The sequence below is a fragment of the Sturnira hondurensis genome, unplaced genomic scaffold (genome assembly GCF_014824575.4).
Source record: "Sturnira hondurensis isolate 20B ecotype Veracruz unplaced genomic scaffold, ASM1482457v3 Scaffold0013092, whole genome shotgun sequence".
NCBI classification, from domain to species: Eukaryota; Metazoa; Chordata; class Mammalia; order Chiroptera; family Phyllostomidae; genus Sturnira; species Sturnira hondurensis.
This window is the reverse complement of record NW_028085723.1, coordinates 61290-87495: the sequence shown is the minus strand read 5'-3', so window position 1 is coordinate 87495 and position 26206 is coordinate 61290. Positions and strand designations below refer to the sequence as shown.

Here is a 26206-nt window from a genome sequence, read left to right as displayed (position 1 = left end):
CATTTCCTCCCCATGAAGATCAAGTCCCTCCTACCCCACCTCTTGCTTTCCAGAAGGGGAAGGAGCAGTGAACCTGCCCTGGGAGCACAGGAAGGTGATGGGTTAGGACAAGTGTTGAGGTCAGTCTCAGAGGCCATGGCCAGGTTTAGGCCCAGGGGATAGCATAGATATAAGCTGGGCATTGAGGAACCGTCAGAGCAGAACAGCCCTGCTTGGCCCAGTGTGGAGCCCAGGCCAGGCCTAGGAAGGCCCAGTGATGGGGGAGAGGCTTGATTGGGTATAGGGCCTTCTTCTGGCCATTCTGGTTTCCCTCCCTGTCTTGCAATGGATCTTGGGCAAGTGGCTGCCTTCCCATGAGACTCAGCCTCTCCACGTGGTGAGGGCTGTGGACAACATACTGAGTGAGATGACAGGCCAGGTCTCCTCTACCCACCTTTCTTCAGGGTCTAGACAGCCATGCTTCAGAGAAAGAGTTGGGCCAGGTCCAGGACCTGGGATCCAGGTGAACCAGAGAAGGTGGACTTCAGCTTCTGGAACTTGATTTTCAGGGCTTTCCCATGTGGCAACCTGGGGAGGGTGTGGGTGTTGTGGCCAGAGAGGCCTCCCGGGAGCTACACAGCTGGACCTGAGCCAGGCAGCCACCCAGCAGTCAGCAGGTTGTGCTGGTGCCAAAGCCAGACATCAACAAGAGCTGCTTGGCTCTGCCACCACCTCAGAACACTTCTCCCCCTTTCTCCCAAGGGTATGGATTTTAAAATTCAATAAACCTTCACCAGCACACTTGGGGTGGGGACTTTAGGGCCTTTGGGAAAAGAATGCAAGGGTGGCCTGGAGCTGGGCTGAGCTTTTGAGATTATATATGGACCCTGGCTCTGGGAGAGGGCAAGATCTTTCAGCTTGCTCTAGGATTGAAAGAGAAGACAGAAAACACCTGGGAAATCTTATTCCCTTTATTCTCTTCAACTAATCAACGTGACCACCGGTGACACAACACTGTTATTGACACACAACACTCAAAAAGTGGGGCCTCTCTTCACTCCAGGGGGACAAATTAGGTGAGTGGGGCTTCCCTAATAGGGGCAAAGAAGTCTGGGGACTGCTCACTTCAGGGGTAGTTGCCATGGAATTCTACCTCTTGGTTGTGATGGTTTCAAGTTTCCCCATCACTCAGGATTCATGCCCAGTTCTTTTGAGTTCCCATCTGACCTTCATATCTATAGCAGTTTCAAGTTTCACCTTAAGCTCAGATCAGTTTCTACTCTTCTTTTGCTTTCACCAATGACTCTGTGACCCTATCTGTTGGGCTCCTCAACCAGGACACTTCTGAAGAGTTAGGCCTTCATGGAATTGGACAAGAGGCCTTCCAGGTTGAGCAGGGCCTTTGCCAGAGCTGGTCAGAGGGACTCTGAACACTGCCACCTCCCTCAACCAGCTGCCTGCTTAGTTCCTCCCAAGATGGAGCTTGTTCTGGGAGGGAAGTACCTGACTGAAGGAGTTTGGGGGGTGGGCAAGAGAGAACAGGTCATACCCCAGAGGTCTCTGACTTTACCCCTTTCCTGCTACAAAACCCCAGACAGCAACTCATTGTGTCCACATCATCCATTCAAGTACTGGAGCCTAAACTCCTGGCCCTGACCCGTTCCTCTAACATGCGAACATCCTACTACATATGCTACACCCAAGTCCTCAACAGGCCCACAGTTGGCCTTTAACCACACTGACCACCTCTTCCTGGACTGGTCCCCGAGCCTCAGTCTGCTCCCCAGGACTCTTCTGGAGAAATTTCTCAGACCTGCTCCAAGAGGAACTGCTTCTAGCTTTAAAATGGGTTTGTCTACAATTGGAGTTTTTTCTGCTACCATCTTGTTGGGGGGTCTGCTTTGACTTGAAGGACTGTCTTCTCTCCCTCAGTCTCATAGGGACACCCCCTTGGTGGATGCTTCTGTCAGTAGATTTGCAGGCAGGCTCCTTCTCCCCTCAGTAGTGCTTTCGGACCTGGCACTTGGGTCAGGTGGGGCTGTAATGCAGATGTTAAAAAGGGTCTCCCCACAATCAAACAATGCCTGCCTTTTCCTTCTTCCCAGCAGGCTTGGGTTTTTTCCTCCTATAATGTTCTGGATTTTGATCCTTTGAATTTGAGGGTTATCCCTTTGTGGGTGGGGTAGATGAAGGACTTTTGAACTTCAGGTAATGAAATTAGAGGTCTTTTCCACAGCTCTGTAGGAATCCAGGTTACCCTCTCCAGGGATGTGACTCCAAAAGGGGCCACCTCACCTGGCATGTTGGTTCTCTTACTCCAGGGCCACAACGCGTTACTGGTGCCAGCATGGGGTCAGTGGGCATTTCCTTTGGACCCAGCACCGGACGGAATCTCCAGGGTTAGGGGATGGGGTTCTTGTTACAGACGTTTCAAAAGTTTTCTCCAATCACTTTAGATAGCAACAGTCTCTTTCCCCTGCCACACACACCCAGTCGCATTAGCGGGTTTGGCCGGGTTAATGAAAGTGTGGAACTGTGTGTGGTGTGTGAGGACAGGAGATGGGGCTGGCAGGGTACCATGGTTCTCATCTTTCCATTTCCCTCTGAAGGCTTCTGACTAAGGAGGAGAGGAGCTGAGTGGATGGAATCTGTACCTTCCCAAGACCATGATCTGGGTGGGTTGTCACAACCTCAGAGGGCTCCAGGTGCCAGGGTGAGGAAGGTGGTCAGGTTTCCATATACTCTTCAAGGACCCATGGTTCCTTCTGTGGGTGTTTGGACACCCACCACTGTGCAGCTGGCTCACCCTGCCAGCAGCCTTGCTATCACCTCAGAGAGAGAGAGTGAGGTTTAAAAGTAGGTTGCTGGCTAATCAAAGCTCTCTATTCTGTCAACTTGCTGTTCCTTGTTGCCGCAGAGAACCCACCAGTGGCACTCACTGACTTGGAGAGAGCAGTCAGAGGATTTAACCACACACAGGCCTTGAGTCTCTGAAGGGCTTTATTCTTTGGAGGCCGGGTAGCCGCAGTTCTCCCTCTCCACTGAGGACAGATTTCGAGGAAACAGGCTGCCACTGCAGCAAAACTGGTGGCAGTTAGATTTCAGGAGAAAACTCCTGACAGTGAGACCTGAGATGCAGCAGGAGGAACCCTCCATCCCTGGAGGCCTCTCAGAAGTCCCCAGGAAAGGGTCGTCCTGCCAGGCTAGGGGAGGACCCTGGCAGTCTGGCTGGGATCTGCTTGCACTTGCAGTTTAACAAGCTCCTGGAAACAGGGTCAACAGCCTGGAGTTTGCCGGGTTCCATCTGAACAGTCTCCATTGGGTTTCCTTCCCTTGAAGCGCTCTAACAGAATCTCTGCCCCGCCCCCCTAAATTTTTGTGGTGGTTTCCCAGTGTTCTTAAAGTTTTTATGCACCCCAAACTTCAGCCTTTAAAAAGGCACAACATCATTTTACTCCTTCCCCATTTTTGGCTTCTTTCTGATAAGGAGTTCCCTGGGCCTCTCCCTCTAATACACACAATTCACCTAAGATCTGCCCTGTGCCCCGAGGAACCCCCAGTGCGCTGAGCTGAACTTTTCCGTTACCAGGTTATGTCTCTTCTGTGGGTCCAAGGGCTCCTCATCACTTATTTTTCTCCTGTCTTTGTTTCCCTTTTCAGTTCCACCCAATTCCCAAAACTACATCCCACTGAGCAGTTTACTCAGTGTAACTGTCCAAGCCTTTTGGGAATAAGCCTCCCTCTTACCCGCCAGTAGGAAAGACGACTGTGGAACAAGTTCATGGGAGGTTCTTTTACACCTTCTGAGGGTCACTGCTCCCAAGTCAATGTCATTGCTATATTCCCTGCACTTCCCCAACCCTATAGTTTCACAAGGATTTAGGTACAGTTTTATAGGGTTGTCTAGAGACATATTGGGACCTCATCCTACAATTAATAGGGCTTTTATCCACTATAGTTTATAGGAATTTTCTGCTATAGACTTAAAAGGCTTTTTTTTCCTACATATTTATAGGGTTTCTAACCCAACAGTTTTTGTCTACTGCACTGTAAGTGGTTCCCACCAACAATTTTATAGGGTTTCTCATCACTGATATAAAAGCACTACTTTTACCCAGGGTCCTTTCTCCTTCGCATCTCTACAATCTGATGGGTTTTTCTTCCTTTTCTTGCGTAATATTTGAGATTCAGTGTTCCTCTCAGGAGAGAGAGGCCCCTGGTCTCCAGGCCCATCTCACAGGGTGACACCTGGGTGGCAGCTCCTGTGGAGGAGGAGGGCTGCAACCTCTGTGAAGCCGTCTCCACACTCAGGGCACAAATAGGGCTTTTCTTCCAAGAGGGTTTTGGGTGTTTCCCCTTCCCCATGGATGCTGCTCCCTGTGGGCGCGGGGGCCTCTCCTTCACCTTTCTGGCTTGTGGACAGGGTGACTGGCTCTGAAAGCGGGTCTTCGGGTCTGGGGGACTTTTCTTGGGTGTGAGTTTCCTGGTGGTGGATGAGGGCCAGGCGATCCAGGAAGGAGGCCCCACAATCTGAACAGCTGTAAGGTCTGGCTCCCAAGGGGCTCCTGAGGTGCTCCAGGAGGACAGAAGAGCTCTTCCCCAGCTCTGGACTCTTCTGGCTTTTTCCACCTGCATGGACTTTCTGGTGCAGCAGCAGCTCAGAGCTGAGGCCAAAGCTTTTTTTGCATTCAGGGCATTTAAAGGGCTTTCCACTTAGGAAGGGACTAGGCCCTGCTCCTTCTGCTAAACCAATCCTATAATCAGGAAAGAGAAAGGGCTTTTCGTTGCCATGGGTGAGCTGGTGTTGGAGGAGCACAGCTCGATCCAGAAAGCTTTCTCCACAGTGGGAACAAATGTAGGACTTGGAGGAGAGCAGGCCCAGCCTTTGGCTGAAGCTCTCCTGCCCTTCAGGCATTTTAAAGGGTTGTCCTGGGGTGTCGGCTCTGCACTCTGAAGCACCTGGATAGGAGTTCCCTCCAAAAGGGAGCCTGGGAGGTCGGAACGGAGGCTTGGGGGCTGGGTGTGTGATGAGGCCATCTGAATTTTTGTAGGGGTTTTCTCCAATGTGGATCCTCTGATGCTGCATGAAAATGCCCTCGTCATTGAACCCCTTTCCACAGACAAGACACTTGTGTGGTTTGGCTCCGGGGGGCGGGGTTAGCAAGGCTGGATCCCCAAGTCCCAGCATAGTGTCGCCCTGAGCTCTCCGGGCTGGGGTCTTCCCTCTTTCATGGATCACCCGATGCTGCTCCAGCTCGTGGGCCTCCAGGAAGGCCTTCCCACAGTCGGAGCACACAAAGAGGTTCTCATCCATGTGGGTACGCACATGGGTGATGAGGTTCGAGCTCTGGCTGAAGCTCTTGCCGCACTCAGGGCACTTGTAGGGCTTCTCACCCGTGTGGGTGCGACGGTGCTGGATGAGGTGGGAGCTGCGGATAAAACTCTTACCGCAGTCGGAGCACTTATAGGGCTTCTCGCCTGTGTGGATGCGCTGGTGGCGGATGAGTGTGGAGCTCATGATGAAGCTCTTGCCACAGTCGGCACAGATGTAGGGCCGCTCACCACGGTGAATGCGCTGGTGGTTGATGAGGTTGGAACTGACACTGAAGCTCTTACCGCACTCAGGGCACTTGTAGGGCCGCTCACCTGTGTGTGTGCGCTGGTGCCGCAGCAGCGTGGCGCTTAGCGTGAAGGTCTTGCCACAAACGGGGCACTTGAAAGGGTCCTCGCGCAGGTGGGTTCGCTGGTGTTTGATGAGGGTGGAACTGTGGCCGAAGCTTTTGCCGCACTCGAGGCACTCGTAGGGCTTCTCCCCAGTGTGTGTGCGCTGGTGTTGGGTCAGCTCTGAGCTCTGGATGAAGCTCTTGCCGCACTCAGTGCAGCGGTATGGCTTCTCACCGGCGTGGATCTTCTGGTGCTTGAGGAGGTTATGGTTCTGGCCAAAGCGCTTGCCGCACTCCGGGCACTTATAGGGTTTCTCGCCAGTATGCGTGGCCTGGTGCTGGATGAGGTCAGAGCTGCGGTAGAAGGCGCGCCGGCACTCGCCGCACTTGTACGGCTTCTCGCCCGTGTGTGAGCGCTGGTGTTTGATGAGGTTCGTGCTCTGGGTGAAGGCCTTCTCGCACTCGGTGCACTTGTAGGGCTTCTCGCCCGTGTGAGTGCGCTGGTGCTGCACCAGGTTGGAGCTCCAACTGAAGCATTTGCCACAGTCTGGGCACTTGTAGGGCTTCTCGCCAGTGTGCGTGCGCTGGTGCTGCACCAGGTGTGAGCTCTGCGTGAAGCTCTTGCCACACTCAGAGCAGGTATTGGGCCTCTCACCTGTGTGGATGCGCTGGTGCCGCAGCAGCTTGGACCATTGGCTGAAGCTCTTGCCACACTCGTTGCAGATGTAAGGCTTCTCAGCCCCAGAGGGGCGGCCTTGCACCAGCTCCCGCAGGCTGGACTCATTGGCAGGGACCACTGGGGGGCTGTTCCATGTGGTCAGAGTCCCCCACTGCCAACTGGCCTCACAGGCCTTGGTCCAGTCAGATGGGGTAGGAACTACCTCGGGGGCTGGAGGGTCAAGAGGAGTCTGGTCATCCAAGGGGTTGGGGTGACCCAGTGGACTTGGGGAGTTCTCGGGGACTGAGGGATCCTGGGAGGGTCTCTCCAGGGGCATCTCTGGTGGGTCCTTGAGTTCTGGACTCTGAGCTGGATCTCCCAAGATGATCTCCTCCCCAGAACTTTCCTGCTGAGGGCTCTCCTCTTCATTCCCACTCTCGGTACCTATAGAGAGAAAGGGAGTCTCCAGCCCCCATCTCCTTTCAGAACATGGGGTCGGTCTTTCTTCCCCGACCTGGGTTTCCCCCTAGAGTCTTGGCCCCTCCCTGAACTAGCGCCACTGTCTTGTCAGAACTGTAGTCCCTTCTCGTGCCCCTCACCTCTGTGAGCATCGCTGGGGCTCTGTACAGGACCCCGAGGATCTGGGCCCCACAGCACTGCTTCAGGCTCCATCCCGGAGCTCAGGACCGCCCAGTGTTCCAGGGACCCTGGGGGAGAAGAGAGAAGCGCACAATGCGGGCTGATCTCACACTTTTTTTTAATCCCTACCTGGGCCCCCCACCCCCACAGCTCTCATTCCTCCTTATGTAAACTTCAGTTTCCTGTCAACCAGTGTTTCTGGGCATTAGTTCTCATCATCCCTACCCACCCCACCCCCACAGGCCTTACTCCAGACCTTAAAAATCACAACTAAACAAGCAGGTGAATTTAAGAGTAATTAAACGCTCATCAGTCATAACCCTTTGAACCCAGACTGGGGGCTGGAGAGGTGCCTGACACCCACAGGGGAAGAAGGCTCTCACCCCTCTCCTCTGATGCCCAGAGGCTGGGAAACTTGTTATTTTACTAATCAGAAGAAGCTCATTAAGACTCTAATTTTCCTCCTTAATGAGGCTGCTAATTGGGACCAATAAACTTTTCTTGAGAGCCTCACAGAGAACTGAGACAGCCTAGAACACTTAAAGAGTTAAAAGAGAGAGACAGCAAGAAAGGGAAAAACCACTCTGATTTTCCTGAGGCAAGAGGAAAGGACTGGGACATCTCAGCACAGAAAGAAGACTGGGCCAGAGGTGGTGGGGGCATTTTAAAGCCACTAGGGGTCATTGTGCCACAATGACCTTGAGGGGAGGTGGAAAGGAAAAGAGGTGAAAGAAGTGTGTGAAGACCATTTAGAGCTGACACAGCGCCTTCGGTGGTATCCTCCTTACTTCACCTAATCTTCCCCCTGGTCCTGTTAGCAGACCAAGGAATCAGACTGTCCACTTCACAGATTAGGAAATCAACCCTCAGGGAGAGTTCTCCAAGGTCACAGGACGGGAAGTCGAAGAGACCAGAAATGCAAGGTTCTGTGTCTAGCTTGTCCCAGTCTCTAAGAGAGGGAGATGACCTTGGGAGTCTTGTGAAACTCATAAATGTGGGCTGTTGGCAGGGATGGGTGATGAGGAAAGCTCCAAGGGAGCCTACTTGCCTCGAGAATGGGATGCAGAAATTCCTGGGACCAAAAGGTCCTGGGCTATAAAAGCAGGGGTTGGATCTAGTGACTGGCTTGGCAATCTGCACCAGTAACTCCAAACAGCCCTCCCCAGTGAAGCCTTCCATACCAACCCCATTCTGGTACCCCTTCTTCCATACTGTTTGTTCTGCGTTGTTGCTGCTATAAGCTGTGCCTAGGATGATGATGAAGCCTAACACAGAACAGGTGCTCAATACATTTTCTTGAATGAACGAAAAATGAGTGAGATGCCTCTCGTTCCTGGAAAACCTGTTTGTCCGATGCCTTTAAAGGTCAGTTTGTAAGGGGGTGGCAGCAAAGAAACAGCTCAGAGCAGCCTCCTGGTAAAACATAGCCAGCTCATTCCAAAAAGGGTGATATGATTTCAGCCTGAGGGAACAGGGCCACAGGAGCAAAGGCTAGGACAACTTCCCACAATGTGGAGACCCTCGAGAAAGTCCCTGGGAAAAGCCTGGGGTTTGGGATGGGTACTGTGCGTATGGGGGCAGGGGAACGAGCAGACATATTCAGGATTCCCGAGGAGGCAGCCGGGAGGTAACCCAAATGAAGCAGGAGCTAGCTGAACCCTGCCTGCTAAATAGCAGCAGGGGAGACAGGAGATTTTAGGAAGTAACAATTTCTTCATCTCTGTAGCTCCTTAGGCATGAGAATTTCCCCTCCCCCACTACTAAGTATCTTTGGGGAGGTGGAAGCAGGCACCTCTGCCAAGCTGAGGCTGCCTGTTCTGAGGAGGCTTGGAAGGTTGCCCTGCTGTTTGCTGAGGACAGGTGAGAACTTATGTACCTTGATTATTTCGAGAAATTCAAACTCAGCGGTCTACAGTAGAGGGAAGAGGTTAATGAAAAGGCCACCAGGGAGTACGAAAGTGGGAAGACCCAAAGAGGCAAGAAGTGCAGACCTTGGCCCCAGCCCCAGTCCTCCGACCTCCGACCTCGGAGCAATCCCACTGCGGAGGGAGGAGGGGGAGAAAGGCTGCCTCGCAGAGAGGTGTGGAGATCGACCCAGGTGACCCTGAACTGGAGGCAGCGAAGGGCGCGCAACCATCCTGGCCCCCCACCGCCGCACCGGCCGAGACCCTGGACTCCTTCTCCAAGTGGTGCCCGCCACCCTCTTTCGGTCCCCAACTCCCGGGTCCGGGCATCCTCCGCCTCCGGGCCCCCAGGATTCCCCACTGGCTCACAGCCCCCAAGCCCTGTCCTGGCGGTCGAATTCCCTCTTCCCAGAATGCTCATGCCTCCCCTCCCCCACAACCAGACCCTCGCGCTCTTCCCAGAATCCTCGGCCTCTGCCCCCCTGCCCGGCCCCAGCCCTACCCCTGCGACCAGGGGCCGGGCAGGGGTCTCAGGCCTGGAGCAACCCGCCTCCCTGACCCATTGTTCCCGGGCGGCCGTCTCGGCCTTCGGACCACCCCTCAGGGGCCCAGGCGTCCCCAACTCACGACTCTGGGGTCTGGGAAAGGTGGAAGGCAGAATCCAGCCCCAGGGGACTTAACCCCTTAAATGCCCTGCCTGACGGGGGTGGGGGTGGCGGGCTTGATGCCGAGGACTCTGGATTCCTTCTCAAGGGGTGATCCCAGGCTGAGGACCCGGGGACCAGTTCAGGGTGACTGGGACGGAGCAGGAAGTGACCCCAGCTTCCCGGGTCCCTCTAGCCTGGAGTCAGAGCATCAGCTCTATGGGATTTAACCCTTTGCCTCCCACAGCCTGGGAAAAATAGAAGACGGGGAGCGCGGAGGTGGCTGAGACGATGACCTGCTTTCTGTCTCTAGTGGGAGCAGATTCTCTGGGAAACCCAGTGCCAGTGAGGGTCTCTGGATTTCTGGCCACTCTGCATCTTGCAGGGGCTCTGCCAGCCGCTCCCGGGAAGTGGATTGGTGGCTGATGGTCCCCTGGGGCCTGTCTTTGTTGGGACTCAGACCCAGGGATGCCCCCCCTCCCCCATGCCTGGGTTGTGGGGTGGGAGCCCAGGCTGGCAGGGAAGATTTGAGAGGGAATATCCTACAGGTTAAAAAATGACTTAAATGAAATAGTAAGTCCCAGCAAGAGGAGTTTGGGTTGAGGGGAAAAGCACGGCCGGGAGGAATCTGGCAGCCTATGCTCCTAGCCCAGCCGCACTGGGAAGTGTGGCTTCTGCCATTTGCCACCCTCAGAGGAGGAAACTGAGGCCCATTTGCTATCCTCAGAGAAGGAAGCTGGCCGCAAGAGGGAAGTCAGTGGGAGTTCCCTGACCAAGGAGGGCAAGAACCTTTCCCAGTAGCTTATGGGGCACTCAGCTCATAACAAAAGAAACCTTTAAAAACCTGGGAACACTGGTGGCCTCCCAAGGCCCAGGGTATCTGGGATCCTGATTTTTATATCCACCTCATTTTCTCACCACAATCTATTGGAACAGGACAGCACATTGTCCCCATTTAACAGGAGAGGAAACCAAGGTAAAAAAATGAGGTAAGGTGCCTCGGGCCATGTCATTATTTTAATTTAACACATTTGTGTATTGAGTCCTATTATTCCTGGCACTGTGGGGATCACAGAGATGGGAAGCTCTCACAGTTGAAGAATAATCAGGCTTTCTACCCTTGAGAAGTTTAATTGTGTGTGTTACAGACAAGGGGATTAGGAGAATGTGGAAAGGGCTACCTGTCTGGAGACAAGAGGGAGCCAGAGGAACAAACATTTCTGACATTGCTAAACAGGATCCCGCTCCTCTGGGCCTACATCCAGGATCCAGAGAGCAGGGCCACCAGGAGGAGAAGGCCCTGCTGGGCCGGCCTCTGCTCACGTCCCAGTGCCGTCTCCCTCATCCTCCTTCTCATCTGGGCATTTCTCCTCTTATCCTGGCTTCCATCACCTTCCACACCTCGTTGTCACTTCAGGACCTTTGCCCCTCCTGGTCCCCCTTACCCTACTCTGTCTCTCACAGCACGTACCGCCCCTGACAGAATATCCATGTGTTCACCACCGGTCTCTGCCCAACCCTCCAGTGGACTCACATTAATGTCGGCTCCACCAGGGCAGGGGCTTGGCCTCTTGTACTCACTGCTGTCTCCTGGAGTAGCACCTAGAACAGTGACCGGAGTGACTGGCATGTCGTTCATAGGTGCTCAATGCATGGAATGAAGTGATGCCCTGTCTTCATGCGCTGTCCCGTCTGCCTCCAGAGCAAGCTCCAGGCAAACTTGCCCAGAGTCTCCACCGCTGGGTCTGCTGCACAATCCCACTCACTCACCGACATCCTCACCCTCTCGCCCCTCACCCTGAGAGACAGGTGAGAAGCAGGACAACTTGGGATCAGAGGGACTTCGAGGCAGATCCAGCCCTCGCTAGTGTCTCTGGTCCTTCAAGGGCCGTGAAGCCTGGCCTGGCCCTGGGACAGGGAGACTGGGGGAAAGCTGTGCCTTGGACCTATGCCTCCATCTTGGCGGAAGTCTCCAGAGTTTTGTTTTAAACAAAATTGACCGCCACACTTAAAAATCAGTACATTCCCTATAAAAATCCACATTTCCTGCTTGTTTGGAAAATCAAAAGATGTGGCAACATGACCCACACTTTCACACGTCAGCTGGTGGGACAGTGGCTTCCTTCTGTGGCGAGAACTGGCTTTCCAGTGTGTCACAGGTTCTACCCTCTGACTGTGTCCCCGAGGTGAGGTCGAGAGGTGGTCTCAGTATGTCAGTCTCTCACCATTGGTGCTCCTACACCTGTTCAACTACAGGTATTACCTCTGCACTGCATGCCACCGTCTGTGCCCTCTGGGTGCAGAGAGCAGGAAATGAGGGTGCCGTCTTCTGACACAGCCCCACTGTGCAGCAGGCGCCGTTCCAGGGCTTTACAGTCATGCTCCACGTAACAGTGTTGGAGTTGAGGTTGGGCTGCGTCTGTGACGGTGGTCCCATAACACTGTCAGGAAGCTGAAAAGTTTCAGTTGCCATGAAAATATCGTAGCACAATGCATTACTCACGTGTTTGTGGTGATGCTGGTATAAACAAAGACTGCCGGTCATATGATTATGAACAGTGTGTAATATTTAAGAATGCTAGTAAATGACCATATTGCAAGTCCATGTATTTACTATATTTTTATCATGACTTTAGGGTGTACTCTTTCTACTTATAAAAAGGAGTTTGCTGTAAAACAGTGTGTTGTGTTAGGCTGGCCGCAGCTGTATACAGCTCGTGGTGAACATCTTGTATTCGCCATGTCTCTTGATGGCATCATTTTTTCTTGGCCCTGATTTAATCCGGTTTTATACCATAACTTGCTCTACAGGCTTGTAGCCCAGGAGCAGTAGGTTCCACCATGCAGCCTCGGTGTGCGGTAGGCTATGCCAGGTAGGTGTGTGTAAGTGCACGCCACAACGTTCCCACAATGGTCTAACAATGCCTGTCTCAGAATGTATCCCTGTTGTTAAGTTGCAAATGACTGTAGTAATTCCTTGAAACTTCACAGCTTGTGACACCAATACTGTTACTATAATCCTAAGGATAGAGTAGGTGACTTGTAATCAGCTTACTAGTGACAGAGCTGGATTCGAACCCAAGCATGCTGACTCCAGAGCTTCCAAGATTCCTAACCACAATTCTCTGATTGGCTTGTGTGTGTCTGGGATTACAGGGGATGACCCCAGCCCCAACATTCTCTCCCCTCATCTTGCTCCAGGAACTGGATGGAGGGCTCTGGAAAGACAAGACACTCCTGTTTGGGCCAGGCATTCTCCAGAAACAGTTTGTGTGCCCTGCTCTGAGGGAGACAAAGGGCACTCTGACTATAGGCAGCAGTGTGCTATTTGTCCTGTTGCTGGCAATCGGCTGGCACAGTGGCAATGAAGGAGGCTTCCTGCCAGGGGAGCCCCTGGAAGGATGAGGATGACGCTTCTCCATCGCCATCATGTAGTTCATGTAAAACCCACTGCTGTGCTCTTTCTTGGTCACATCTCATCAGCCTCCAATATGGCCCCCTTCATACAGGCCTTTGTGTGCCAAGGCCCAGGTTTCTATAGGAGCAGGGAGGTCCTGGAGGAGGATCCTGGCTCAAACCCTGCTCCATCCTTGCCACCAGTGTGATCCTGGGCAACTCACTTTACCTCTTGCAGATTTGGTTTCCTCTTTCAAAACAGGATAAGCCTTGACTTCCGGTGAAGATGGAGGCATAGGTAGATACATTTTGCTTCCTCATACTCCCAAAAGAAGGATGATAAGCTATTTAAAAACAAAAACACTCTTGGCTGGTGTGGCTTAGTGGATTGAATGCCACCCTGTAAACTACAATGTTGCTGGTTTGATTCCTTGTCAGGGCACATGCCTGGGTTGCAGGCTGGGTCCCCAGTTGAGGGTGTGTGTTTTTCTCCCTTTCTCTCTCCTCCTTCTAAAAATAAATAAGTAAATAAAATCTTTTTTAAAAAACAAACAGGTTTGCCAGAAAATGAACTGTATGAAAGTCTGACAACCAAGGAGTTAAAGAAGAAACATTCATCCAGACTGGTGCTCCAAGACAGAAATATGACCTAAATGAAAGGACAAATCAAAACTCCAGAATGATAACTGTGTGACAAGGAGATAGTGAACCTGCCAGATGCAGAGTTCAAAACACTGGTGATCAGGATGCTCACAGAAAAGATTGAGTAGGATGAAAAATAAAAGAAGAAATGAAAGCTATACAAAGTGAAATAAAGAAAAATATATAAGGAACCAACAGTGAAGGGAAGGAAACCAGGACTCAAATCAATGATTTGGAACAATAGCAGGAAATAAACATTCAACTGCAACCGAATGAAGAAATAAGAACCGCCCCCCCACCCAAAAAAGAGAAACTTAAGAACATCTGGGACAACTTAAAATATACCAACATCCGAATTATAGGGGTGCCAGAAGGAGAAGAGGAAGAGCAAAAAATTGACAACTTATTTGAAAAAATAATGAAGGAAAACTTCCCAGTCTGGCAAAGGAAATAGATATGCAAGTCCAGGAAGCTCTGAGAATCCCAAATAATTTGGACCCAGGGAGGACACCAAAATACATCATAATTAAATTACTCAAGATTAAAGATAAAGAGAATCTTTTTAAAAAAGATTTTGTTTATTTTTAGAGAAAGAGGAAGAGAGGGAGAAAGAGAGGACAAGAAACATCAATGTGTGGTTTCCTCTTACATGCCTCCTACTGGGGACGTGGTCCACAACCTGGGCATATGCCCTAACTGGGAACTGAACCAGCGACCCTTTGGTTTGCAGACTGGTGCTCAATCCACTGAGCCACAAGAGCTAGGACTAAAGATAAAGAGAGCATCTTAAAAGCAGCAAGAGATAAGGACACAGTCACCTACAAATGAGTGCCCATAAGACTATTATCAGCTGATTTCTCAAAAGAAACCTAGCAGGCAAGAAGAGGCTGGAAAGAAGTATTCAAAGTCATGAAAGGCAAGGACCTACATTTAAGATTACTCTATCCAAAAAAGCTATCATTTAGAATAGAAGGGCAGACAAAGTGCTTCTCAAATAAGGTCAAGTTAAAGGAGTTCATCAACATCAAGCCCTTGTTATATGAAATGTTAAAGGAACTTATTTAAGAAAAAGAAGATGATCAAAAATACATACAGTAAAATGACAACAAACTCACAACTATCAACAACTGAGCCTAAAAACAAAACCAAAAACAAACTAAGCAAACGACTAGAACAGGAACAGAATCACAGAAAAGGAGATCACATGGAGTGTTATCGGTGGGGAAGGGGGGGGGAGGTACAGGGAATAGGAAGACTAATTGGTAGTTACAAAACAGACAGGGGGAGGTTAAGAATAGTATAGAAAATGGCCCTGGCTGGTGTAGCTCAGTGGATTGAGCGCGGGCCTGTGAACCACATGATCCCGGTTCGATTCCCAGTCAGGGCACATGCCTGGGTTGCAGGCCAGTTCCCATCAGGGACTCACAAGAAGCAACCATACATTGATGTTTCTCTCCTTCTCTCCTTCTCTTCCTCTCTAAAGATAAATAAAATCTTTAAAAAAAAAGAATAGTATAGAAAATGGAGAAGCCAAAGAACTTTGTGTACAACTCATGGACATGAACTAAGCAGTAGAGGGAATGCTGGAGGGAAGGGGGTACAGGGCAGAGTGGGATAAAGGGGAGAAAAAATGGGACAACTATAATAGCATAATCAAAAAATTGTACTTTAAAAAAAAAAGAAAGATAAGCCTTGGTTTCCAAGAAACAGGGTGGTTAAATGAAATGATGAAAGAAGTATGAGCCGACCAAGTCTAGCTGGGTCTGCCTCTTCTTCATCAGAGCACACAGCCCTTGCCCTAGTAAGCAGGAGAGCCAGGAGTCCGGAAACCGTGTCCCAAGTAAACTGGGAGAACTTCGGGCCACGACCAGCGGCTCTGATCCCCTGCTGTACAGATGAGGACCCTTTCAGGGCAGGGTGCAAAGGCCAAGACGTGAAGCTGACGAGCCATCTCACCAGATCAGCTTATCTAATGGCAGGCAGGGGAGGCTTTCAGATACTGCCACCAGGAAAGAACGGAACCTTCCTACTCTGGAACCAGGAAAGAACGGAACCTTCTTTTCTGGAGATGTCCATGCCCACAAAATACACTGGAGACTTCTTTTCAGGAATGAGGTCCTTAAAGGTGGGACAGGAGCTGGATCTGAGGACCTGGGAGTTCCCTTCTGCCTCTGGAGTCCGATACTCCAGGGTCAGTCGCTCCTCTGCTCAAGAACCTAGAGTGGCTCCCCAAGGCTTCTCAGACGGGGCCTTACCTCTCTGGTGCCTCTCAAATAACATGTTCTCTAAGGCTCAGGACTAAGTCTTTCCTTTGCATTATCCTTCTAAAAAATGTCCTGCTCAATGTTGTCCTGGCTGGTATGGTTCAGTGGACCGAGTGCTGGCCTATGGACTGAAAGGTCGCCGGTTCGATTCCCAGTCAGGGCACATGACTGTGTTGTGGGCCAGCGGTCCACGGTTGGGGGCATTTGAGAAGCAACCAATCAATTCACATTCTCACACACTGATGTTTCTCTCCCTTTCTTTCTCCCTCCTGTCCCCTCTCTCTAGAAGTAAATAATTAAAATCTTCAAAAAAAAAATTTCCCGCTCAATGTGGTCAATTCCAAAACCCTTTGTTATAAGCTATCCACTTGTCCTTGGGGCCTTGTTCTTTCTCTTTGTTTGCTTAATGCAACCGTCCACCCGAAGTCGTGCCAGATTCGCCAGCTCCATTTCCCTACACAATACCTAGTTATCTTGCTCCCCAAGGCCTTGGGACTGGGTGTGCTCCTTGACAACCCCTTAGCCAGTAGATCCTCAGGCCTACTCTGCCCCTCCTGAGTCTGCCCACCTCTTAGGTCCCCTTGCTCCAGGCCACTGTACCCACCCCCATTCTTCTTCTTCTTCTTTTTTTTTTAAAGATTTTATGTATTTATTTTTAGACAGAGGAGAAGGGAGGGAGAAAAGAGAGGGAGAGAAACATCAGTGTGGGAGAGATGAATCAATTGGTTGCCTCTCTCATGCCCCAAACCAGGGACCTGGCCTGCAACCCAAGCACGTGGTGCCCTGACTGGGAATCGAACCAGCGACCCTTTGGTACACAGGCCAGCTCTCAATCCAGTGAGCCACACCAGCCAGAGATGTATATTAAATATAAATAAAATATATGTATACTATCATAACCAAATATTTGTGTTGAGGTGTGATTGGCAATAATTCCAAGTCGTCAAGCTTCCTGGGGTTCAATTTCTTCACCTGCAAAATGACAGGGTCTAATCAGATGTCCTCACCCACATTAGGGTCTGACTCCATATGAATAACTTGTATATATTTGATGATTTGGGGGAGGACACAGAAATGCTTCTGGGGAGGAAGCCTGAAGATCTGGGGTAACAGGGAGATTTAACTTTGTAAACTTTTGTTCTGTTTGATGATTTCCAGTTAAATGAGATAACTAGTTATAAAGTTGGGAGGGAGATTGTAGGATTAAAACAATGTTTGATTTTCTTTTCAGGTTTGCACTGATCTGAGCCTTGTTAAATCAAATTCAGCTGATTTCCTACCCAAGGTAAAGCAGGGACTGACCTTTTGAAGAAGTCCCATCATCCTTAGGAACAAATGTTCTCCTGTCGCTTATAGGCCTGGAAATGGAGATTGAAGATAGATGGAGGAAAATAGTATGTTGTCACACACATTAAAATACTTTTTTAAAAAGTGTATTTATTTATTTATTTTAAAATACCTTTTAAAAAATCAGTGAGCTCTTAAGACATTTGAAATCTGATTCCACCATTGGCATATCCCAAGGAAACTAGAACTGTGTTTGCAGAACAACGAAATCCAAATTCCTAAAGGGCCTGCTGCGTCTGAATCCAAACTTTCTGCCTCTGTACACAGTGCCCTCCTAGGTAATTCCCACTCTCATGCAGCACCAAGAGCTCCACCCCAGGCCTCCCCCAACACACTAAGGACTGTCCTGCTCCTGGGGCTTTCACTAAGCTGTGACTCCTGCCACCGCCTCTAAAATACTTCCCCTTCTCCTCTCCGCTTAGGCAAGTCTTATCTGTCTTCAGGGTCCTGTTCACATTCCAGCCTATGAGAGTTTAGGCCCTGATACTAATTCACGTTGGTTAAGCATTTACAATTTTTACTTTCATGCACATGAAAGCATTTGTTTCTCCTGACACCCTCGAGAGGCAAGAATTACCATCTTTTTTACTCACGAGGAAACAGACTTCAGACAGGTCAGGTAGCATATTCCTTGTCACAGAGCAACTGTGAGGTCTTGGGACCTGGGGGTCTTGGGTTTTCTGACTCCGGGTCTAGGGCTTTCCTTCCTCAGAATCCAGCTACACCTGCCTGGATCCTCTTCAGACTACAATGCCTCCTAGATGACGCCCTCGCCTTGTCATGGTCTGGCTGCACAGATTCCTCAGTTTTACTCATCTTCGCCATACCTGGTACCTTCTGTACTGTTACTTATTTGATTTTTTTTTTTTTAGTTTCTAAATGAATTTTAATCACCAACTGGCAAACTGCTTATGATGAACCTTTATGTTTTTCTCAGAAAAAAAAAGTACCATATTTTTCAGACTATAAGATGCACCCCCCCCCCATTTGGGAGGAATAATGGTTGTTAATGCTGCTTATTACCTTTTTTAATTATTACCTTTTTTAATAATTAAAAATATTTATTTAATTTTAGAGAGAGGGCAAGGGAGGGAGATAGAGACGGAGATAAACACCAGTGTAAGAGAGAAACACCAATTGGTTGCTTCTCATACGTGCCACATTTGGACACCAAACCTGCAACCTAGGTATGTGCCCTGACTGGGAATTGAACCAGTGCCATTTCACTTTGTGGGGTGATACTCCAACCAACGGAGCCACCCCAGTCAGGGCAAATGAAATATTATGTTATTCAATATTTTACCACATTTTTTTGCTTCAAAATTTGTTTTTCCTATTTCCCTCTTCTAAAACCTAGGTGCATCTTATGGTCCAAAAAATACGCTACTACATATAGAAGAAAGGAAAACCCCTGCCCATTACTCGAAAATTTTTCTAATAATGAAAATATATACCTTATAGGAAGAAGAGAATAGATTATCTAAATAAAACCTAGTGATTTACTAGTTCATTAATTTGCTTTGCTTTCCCTGCTATAGATGTGAGAGAGAGAGAAAAAAGAGAAAAGAAGAGAGGAAGGAACAAGAGTAGAGGAGAAGGGCCCTGGCGGGTGTAGTTCAGTGGGTTGAGCGCGAGCTGCCAGCCAAAGGGCCGTCCGTCCAACTCCCAGTCAGGGCACAGGCCTGGGTTGCGGGTCAGGTCCCCAGTGGGGGGCGCACGAGGGGCAACCGCGCAGTGATACTTCTCTCCCTCTCTTCCTTCTCTCTAAAAATAAATAAGTAATTTTAAAAAAATGAATACAATGCTAAGTTATATCAAAATTGTTCAAAGACTTACATTTAGTACCCCAAACTATAAAACTTTCAGAAGAAAACATAGGGGTACATCTTCATGTCCTTGGATTTGGCAATGGTTTCTTAGATATGATGCCAAAAATAGAAGCAACAAAAGAAAAAATAGGTAAATTGGACTTTAATTTTTTTAAAAATTTGTATATCAAAGGAAACTATCAAGAAAGTAACGACAACCCACGGAATGGAAGAAAACATTAGCAAAACATATATCTGGTAAGAGACTTGGATTCAGAATATATAAAGAACTGTGGCAGTCCTGGCTGGTGTGGCATAGTTGGTTGGAGCATCGTCCCTTGGGCCAAAAGATCACGGGTTTGATTCCCAGTCAGCGCAGGCCTAGGTTGTGTGGGTTTGGTCCCCAGTCAGGGCGTATGTGAGAAGCAACCTATCAGTGTTTCTCTCTCATGTGGATGTTTCCCTCTGTCTCTCCCCTGTCCCCTCTAATTCAATCAATCAATCACTTTCCCCTCCTAAACCCACCATTTAAAGAAAAAAAAGAACTAATTACAATTCAACAATAAAGACAAATAACTCAATAAAAAATGGGCAAAGAACTGGAATATACACTTCTCCAAAGAAGGTATATGAATGGCCAAAAAGCACATGAAAAGATGTCCATCATTATTAGTTATTAGGGAAATGCAAATTAAAACCACAATGAGATGCCATTTCAAACCCACTAGGATAGTTATAATAATAATTAAATATTTTTACCTATTAATATTTTTTTAGAGAGAGAGAAACATCAATTTGTCGTTCCACCTATTTCCGCACTCACTGGATGATTCTTGTACGTGTCCTGACTGGGGATCAAACCTACAACCTTGGTGTATCAGAGCGATGCTCTACCCAACTGAGCTACCCAGCCAGGGCCTAGATTAATAATTGTTGTTAAGAAATAATTTATTAAAACCCCAAATGAACCAGTGTTGGTTAGGATGTGTAGAAATTAGGACATTTGTGCAGTGCTGGTGGGAATATAAAATGGAATAGCCACTGTGGAAACAATTTAGCAATTCCTTGAAAAATTAAACATAGAAGTAGCATAAAACCAGCAATTCCAGGTATATAACCAAGAGAAGTAAAAACAAATGTTCACACTAAAACTTGTGCACAAATGTTCATAGTAGCACTATTCTTAATATACAAAAAGTGGAGACAACCCAAATGTCCATCAACTTATAAATGCAGTTTGTATCCATACAATTCATCCATGAAAAGGAATGAAGCACGGATACATGCTAAAACATAGATGTACCTTGAAAACATACTAAGTGAAAGAAACCAGGTCCAAATGTTGCCTATTTTATGATCCTGTTTATATGAAGTATCCAGAATAGGAGAATCCATACAGGCAGAAAGCAGATAAATGGTTGCCAGGGGCTGGGGGAGGGAGGAATAAAGAGTGACTGCGGATGGGTAAAAGATTTCCTTAGGTGTGATGAAATATTTTGGAACTAGATAATGGTGATTTGCACATTATCATAAATATACTAGATGTCACAGAATTATGTACTTTAAAAATGTTGAGCCCTGGCTGGTGTGGCTCAGCAGAATGAGCACCAGCCTGCGAACTGAAAGGTTGCAGGTTTGATTCCCAGTCAGGGCACATACCTAGGTTGGGGGCCAGGTTCCTGGTTGGGGGTGTGTGAGAGGCAATGGAGTAATGTTTCTCTTGTACATTGATATTTCTCTCCCTCTCTTTCTCCCTCCCTTCCCTTATGTCTATAAATAAATAAATAAAACCTTTTAAAAAATGTTGAAATTATGTTATGTGAATATTACCACAATAAAAAGTACGATAGATATTAAATCACCCAGTGAACGTGTAAATAAGTGGAACAACAAAGTAATGTTTGTCTCTCTCCCTCTTTTTCTCTCTCTTTTCCTAAAATCAATGAAAACAATTTTTTTAAAAAAGGTGAGGCTCTGGGTCTCAGGGTCCTGTCGTGTGTATGTGTGAGAAAGAGTGACAGAGGCAGAGACACAGAAAGGTAGGAGGTGCTAAAGGCCTAACGCCAACCTGAGACTCTCTCATGGGCAGTCAACTGGCTTGAAAGGAGAACCAGAGGCACCACTTTTCTCATGGGGCTGTCTGAGCGCGCTGGCAGAGACCACCTAAGACCACCGAGGCACCACCAGTACCTTAGACGCACGCTGTGTGAGCACTACTATAGTTCACATACTGCAAAAGGTGCTGGCTACGGGGACAGATATGGTTGCGTTTCAACTGAAGCTTAATCCTTAAGCCAAAAGCTGTGGTGCAGGGGCTGCTTCTGCCCAGAGGAGGGAGTCGGAGTCCTCCTGTATTTGTCTGACCGAGGAGCACCTTCCTGAACCCTTTCTATTTTGGGAAACCTGGTATAGAAAACAGTATGAACTAGAAAACAAATAAGACTTCATCACAATTCTTGTTTCTATCACATTCCAGCTGTGAGACCTTGTTCTAATTACTGGACCTTCCCTAAATCTTTATCTGCTGATCTGTAAAATGGGGAAAATATCTCAGAAGAGTGTAAAGATTATAAGAGGTGTGTGTACACACTGATCATGAGTTCTGACTGCTTCTTCCCCTGTTTTTCCCATTAATTAACTGCAGCTTTCATTTTGGCTTAAATACTTTTTTTTTGCTAGAAAAGTAATATAACCATAGAAAAGAAGATATTATAAAAAATTAAATAACACCTTTTTCACCTACCCCAAGTCTAACTATTTTTGCATTTTGTTGTATTTCCTTTCTATATTTTTTCTAAACTTTTATAATTTTTTAAAATTGGGTTTAAAGACAGCAATGAAAGGAGAGAAACATTAATTTGTTGTTTATTTATGCATTCATTGGTTGTTTATCTAAGCTTTTAAAAAAGCACAGTTGTAGGTTTTTGCTGCTTCATTGTCTTCACAGGCATAATTTTCATGGCTGAATACACAATTTCCACAAATACCATATTTTTAAAAAGATTTTATTTATTCATTTTTAGAAAGAGGGGAAGAGAAGGAGAAGAAAGGGAGAGAAATATCAGTGTGTGGTTGCCTCTCACGTGCCCCATACTGGGGACCTGGCCTGCAACCCAGGCACGTGCCCTAGACTGGGAATCAAACCAGCGTCCCTTTGGTTCACAGCCCACACTCAATCCACTGAGCTACACCAGCCAGGCACAAATACTATATTTTTTTAAAAAATATTTTACTTATTTGTTTTTAGAGAAAGAGGAAGGGAGAGAGAAAGAGAGGGAGAGAAATATCAATGTGCAAGTTGCCTCTCATGTGCCCCTTTGTTGGGGACCTGGCCCGCAACCTAGGCATGTGTTCTCACTGGGAATCGAACCAGCAACCCTTTGGTTCACAGACTGATGCTCAATCCACTGAACCACACCAGTCAGGGCTCACAAGTACCATATTTTGCCGAGTCATTTCCCTCTTGTTAAATATTTACACAGCCACTATATTTTGCTCTTATACATAAAACTTTGATGAAAATCTTTGAGAATATGATGAGGTCTGTCCAGAAAAAGTACAGCCATTGCTAATATAATGAGAACAGTTTGCATGACATCAATGTAACCTGGGAGCCAAGGAGAGTGGACTGGAATGTGCATGTGTGAACAGCGATGACTTCACTGTCAGTGGGGGTGGTAGACACCATTGAGTTGAGCATGTGCACTGAGTGGCCACTGCATTAAAAATGACTGAGTAAGCCCTGGCTGGTGTAGCTCAGTGGATTGAGCGCAGGCCTGCGAACCACACGATCGCGGTTCAATTCCCAGTCAGGGCACATGCCTGGGTTGCAGGCCAGTTCCCGGCAGGGGACTCATGAGAGGCAACCATACATTGATGTTTCTCTCCCTCTCTCCTTCCCTTCCCCTCTAAAGATAAATAAATAAAATCTTTAAAAAAATGACTGAGTAGAGCAATGGTTCTGCATTAAATTTTGCATTAAACTTGAACATTCCTCTGTGGAAACTACTGGGATGATTCAGAAGGCTGAAGCTATGGGCAACTGGTGATTGACAGCTTCATCACGACAACATGCCCACTCTTGCATCACGTCTTGTGCAGAGTTTTTTGATGGAACATCAAACCACCCAGGTGATTCAGTCCCCCTACATTCCAGATTTGGTGCCCTGGGACTTCTGGCTTTCCCCCAAACTAAAATCATCTCTGAAAGGGAAGAGAGTTCAGGCTATCTATGAGATTCAGGAAAATACAATGGGGCAACTGATAGTAATTGGGAGAACTCTGTGAAGTCCCAAGGTGCCTACTTTGAAGGAAACTGAGGTGTCATTGTCCTATGGACAAGTATCTTGTATCTTCTTCAATAAATGTCTCTATTTTTCATATAACGTGACTGGATACCTTCTGGACAGACCTCATATGTGTCTTCCAAATTTTGATCAATTTCTTTCTTCTTTTAAAAAAATTAATTATTATTATTATTATTTTTTAGAGGGACAGAAGGGAGAGAGAAAGAGAGGGGGAGAAACATTGATGTGAGAGGGAAACATTAATCAGCTGCCTCTTGCGTGAGCCCTGACCGGGAACCAAACTTGAAACCCAGGCATGTACCCTTACTGGGAATCAAACCAGTGACCTTTTATTTTGTGAGACAAGACACCCAACCAACTGAGCCCCACCAGTCATGGTTTGATTGTTTTCTTAAAATACAGTGCCAGAAATAGAAATATTGGGTCAAATCTGTGAGCATTTCTCTGGATTTGGTGGTGCAGAATCTTGTAATTACTTGTAACTCTCAATGCAGGATATACAGCCGATATCCGTTCATCTTATCTAAAGGATGGGAGTAGAGATATTAGTACCTGCCTTGCTGAAATCCATCTAAACTAGATCTAGGTTCCTTGGTCTGTGAACCTCGTAACCTTACAGCTGTAGAAAATATTTCCCAACTTGGGTGGTGAACACACGATACAATGTGCAGATGAGTATTAGAGAATTGTACCCCTGAAACCTATATAATTTATTAATCAATGTTACCCCAATAAATTCCATTAAAAATAAATATATAAATAAAAAATTAAAAAGAACCAAAAAATAAAAATAAAGAAAATATTTCCCATTTCATAGGGCAGATATGAGGATTAAACATATTAATGCAAAATAGCTTAGAGGGGTGTCTAGCATGAGCGAGCACTCAGTCACTGTCAATCCCTGTACTCGTTCTCGTGGAATAAATGACACACGCATTGTCTGGTACTGTGGCTTTCTGTGGGCTCCTGGTCATCAACACCTTCCTTACTGGGGACTTAGAGGTGAAGTTTTGTGAGATTATCATCACTTGACTAATGGCTTCTGACTGCTAAGAGTTGCCTGTATTGTTTTGTAGGTTTGTTTGTTTTCAAATACAGATTCATAAGGAGAACTATGCAGTCAACGACGTGGAGTCTTTCTCCAATACATATAGCCTCAGATATAAAAAAAGATACCTTTAGGTGGGTAACGGAAAGGAGGTGAGGGAATCTGGCAGTTGTGTTTGCTTCTTTATTTCTACTTGCTTGGTCTCAAAAAGGACTTGAGGCATTTATAGGGCCACATATTCTGCGACAGGTGCCCGGCATCCAGTAAGACTGATAGCCACTAGCTGCTGGCTGTTATTGCTCATAGTAGCCAAAGGAGCAAAGTATCATAAACAAGCTAAAAAGAATAAAATGGTAGAAGGAAAATAGGAGGAAGTGATAACATGAATCTGAGGCTGGTACACAAACACACGGCAGAGTTCTGCTTACACGACTGCTGGGAGTAGCTTATATATTTGTTGAAATTTCCAGAGACCCAAGCAAATATTTGTTACATAATTCACATGAGGCTTGGGAGAAAGTTCTCCTGTAAGTCCCCTTCAGTTTGTATTATTAGTATCTTCCCATCGTGTGACTAGGTCACACGATGCTTTTCTTTAAGCAAGGATGCTGTTCATTCTGCGGCAGCACTATTTATTGTCAATTTTTATCCTGTTGTAGGAATTAGGTGATTTTGCACAGTGTCCTCAGCTCTGGACTAACTAGATAGGCATGCCTGTGACATTGTCACGGGTTTTGAAGCTTTAGTTAGAAATTCTCAGAAAAAAATTCCAAAATCAGAGATGCATTGTGGAGGAGAGGGAAAAGCATGCACCCTGGAATCAGAGAGCCTTGTGTTCAAATCAGACTTTGACCTGCACTCAGTAATTAACCTCATTTTCTTCGTAAAATGGGGATAACAATACAGAACTGCCCTAAGGAAATAGAAATAAGGCATGTAAGGAACCTGGCACAAAGAAAGTCCTCAATAATAGTAGCGTTTACTATCATTTCTAACAAGTTCCTTGTTTTCATATCACAAAACTGACCGTCCACCAATAGTCCTTTTTTAAAAGGTAGCAGTAAAAATAATAACTAGCATTCACTAAACACTTATTATGAGACACTCTTCTAAGTGCTTTACACGTATTAATTCTCTGAGTATTTACAGCAAGGCTTTGAGGTTGATAAGGTTATTTTACAGACAGGACAGCCGAGGCTCAGAGACGCTAAATAACTCGTGCAAGGTTGCCCAGCATCTCAACCGAGCTGGGACGGAAATTCAGGCGGTAGGTCTCTGCCGACTAGACAGAGGCGCAACACTCACTCATCAAAACGTGCCTCTGTGTCAACTCAAGACAGCTCAACCTGGCTCAGGGGGAAAAAAATGAACGAATTCCTCCAGCTATAGATTTAGCCAACTGGGGCCGAAGGGGTTATTCCCACTGAGACGCCGGCGCCCCGGCTCCTAGAGAGGCGCTGCCGTGGGCGGGAGGCAAATGCACTTCCGGCGTGTGTGAGGACTCAGGGAATGTGACCGGCTCGCGGCGCTAAACCCGGCACGGCCCTCCCCGCAAAGGGTTCCCATCCTGTGCAGGGTGCGGGGAGAGGGGCAGGGACCCCATAAAGGCATCCCTGCTCCCCTGAGTTCCAGAAAGGAAGGACCCTGAACTGGGGAGGGGAGGACCGGCCCGCGCAGACCGGGAGCGCGCCGGGAATGCAGCAGAGGGGCGTCTCTGAACCTGGTTGCCGCAGTGCATTCTGGTCTTCTACCGGCCTGGCGGATCATTCCTCCGCACGTGGCTGCGGGCGATTCTCCGGGAAGCGCCGGCAGCCCGGTCCTTTGCAGAAAGTGGTCCTCTGCCGCCCCCTCCCTAAGGCCTTGAGCTTTCTGGAGCCCCAGGAAAGAAAGCATTCCCTCATCTTCCC

At 47.8% G+C, this 26206-nt stretch overlaps 1 protein-coding gene across 1 annotated transcript; it reads right to left on the bottom strand.

Annotated features, from left to right (window-relative positions):
• Positions 1-934: 934 nt before the first annotated feature.
• Positions 935-9650, bottom strand: ZNF629 (zinc finger protein 629). Its single transcript, XM_037061017.1, has 3 exons — positions 9471-9650; positions 6900-7007; positions 935-6744 (listed from the first exon to the last, which is right to left on the bottom strand). Exons 2-3 carry the CDS (start codon positions 6970-6972, stop codon positions 4214-4216), a joined length of 2604 nt encoding a protein of 867 aa, XP_036916912.1. The 5' UTR covers positions 6973-7007; positions 9471-9650; the 3' UTR covers positions 935-4213.
• Positions 9651-26206: the final 16556 nt, after the last annotated feature.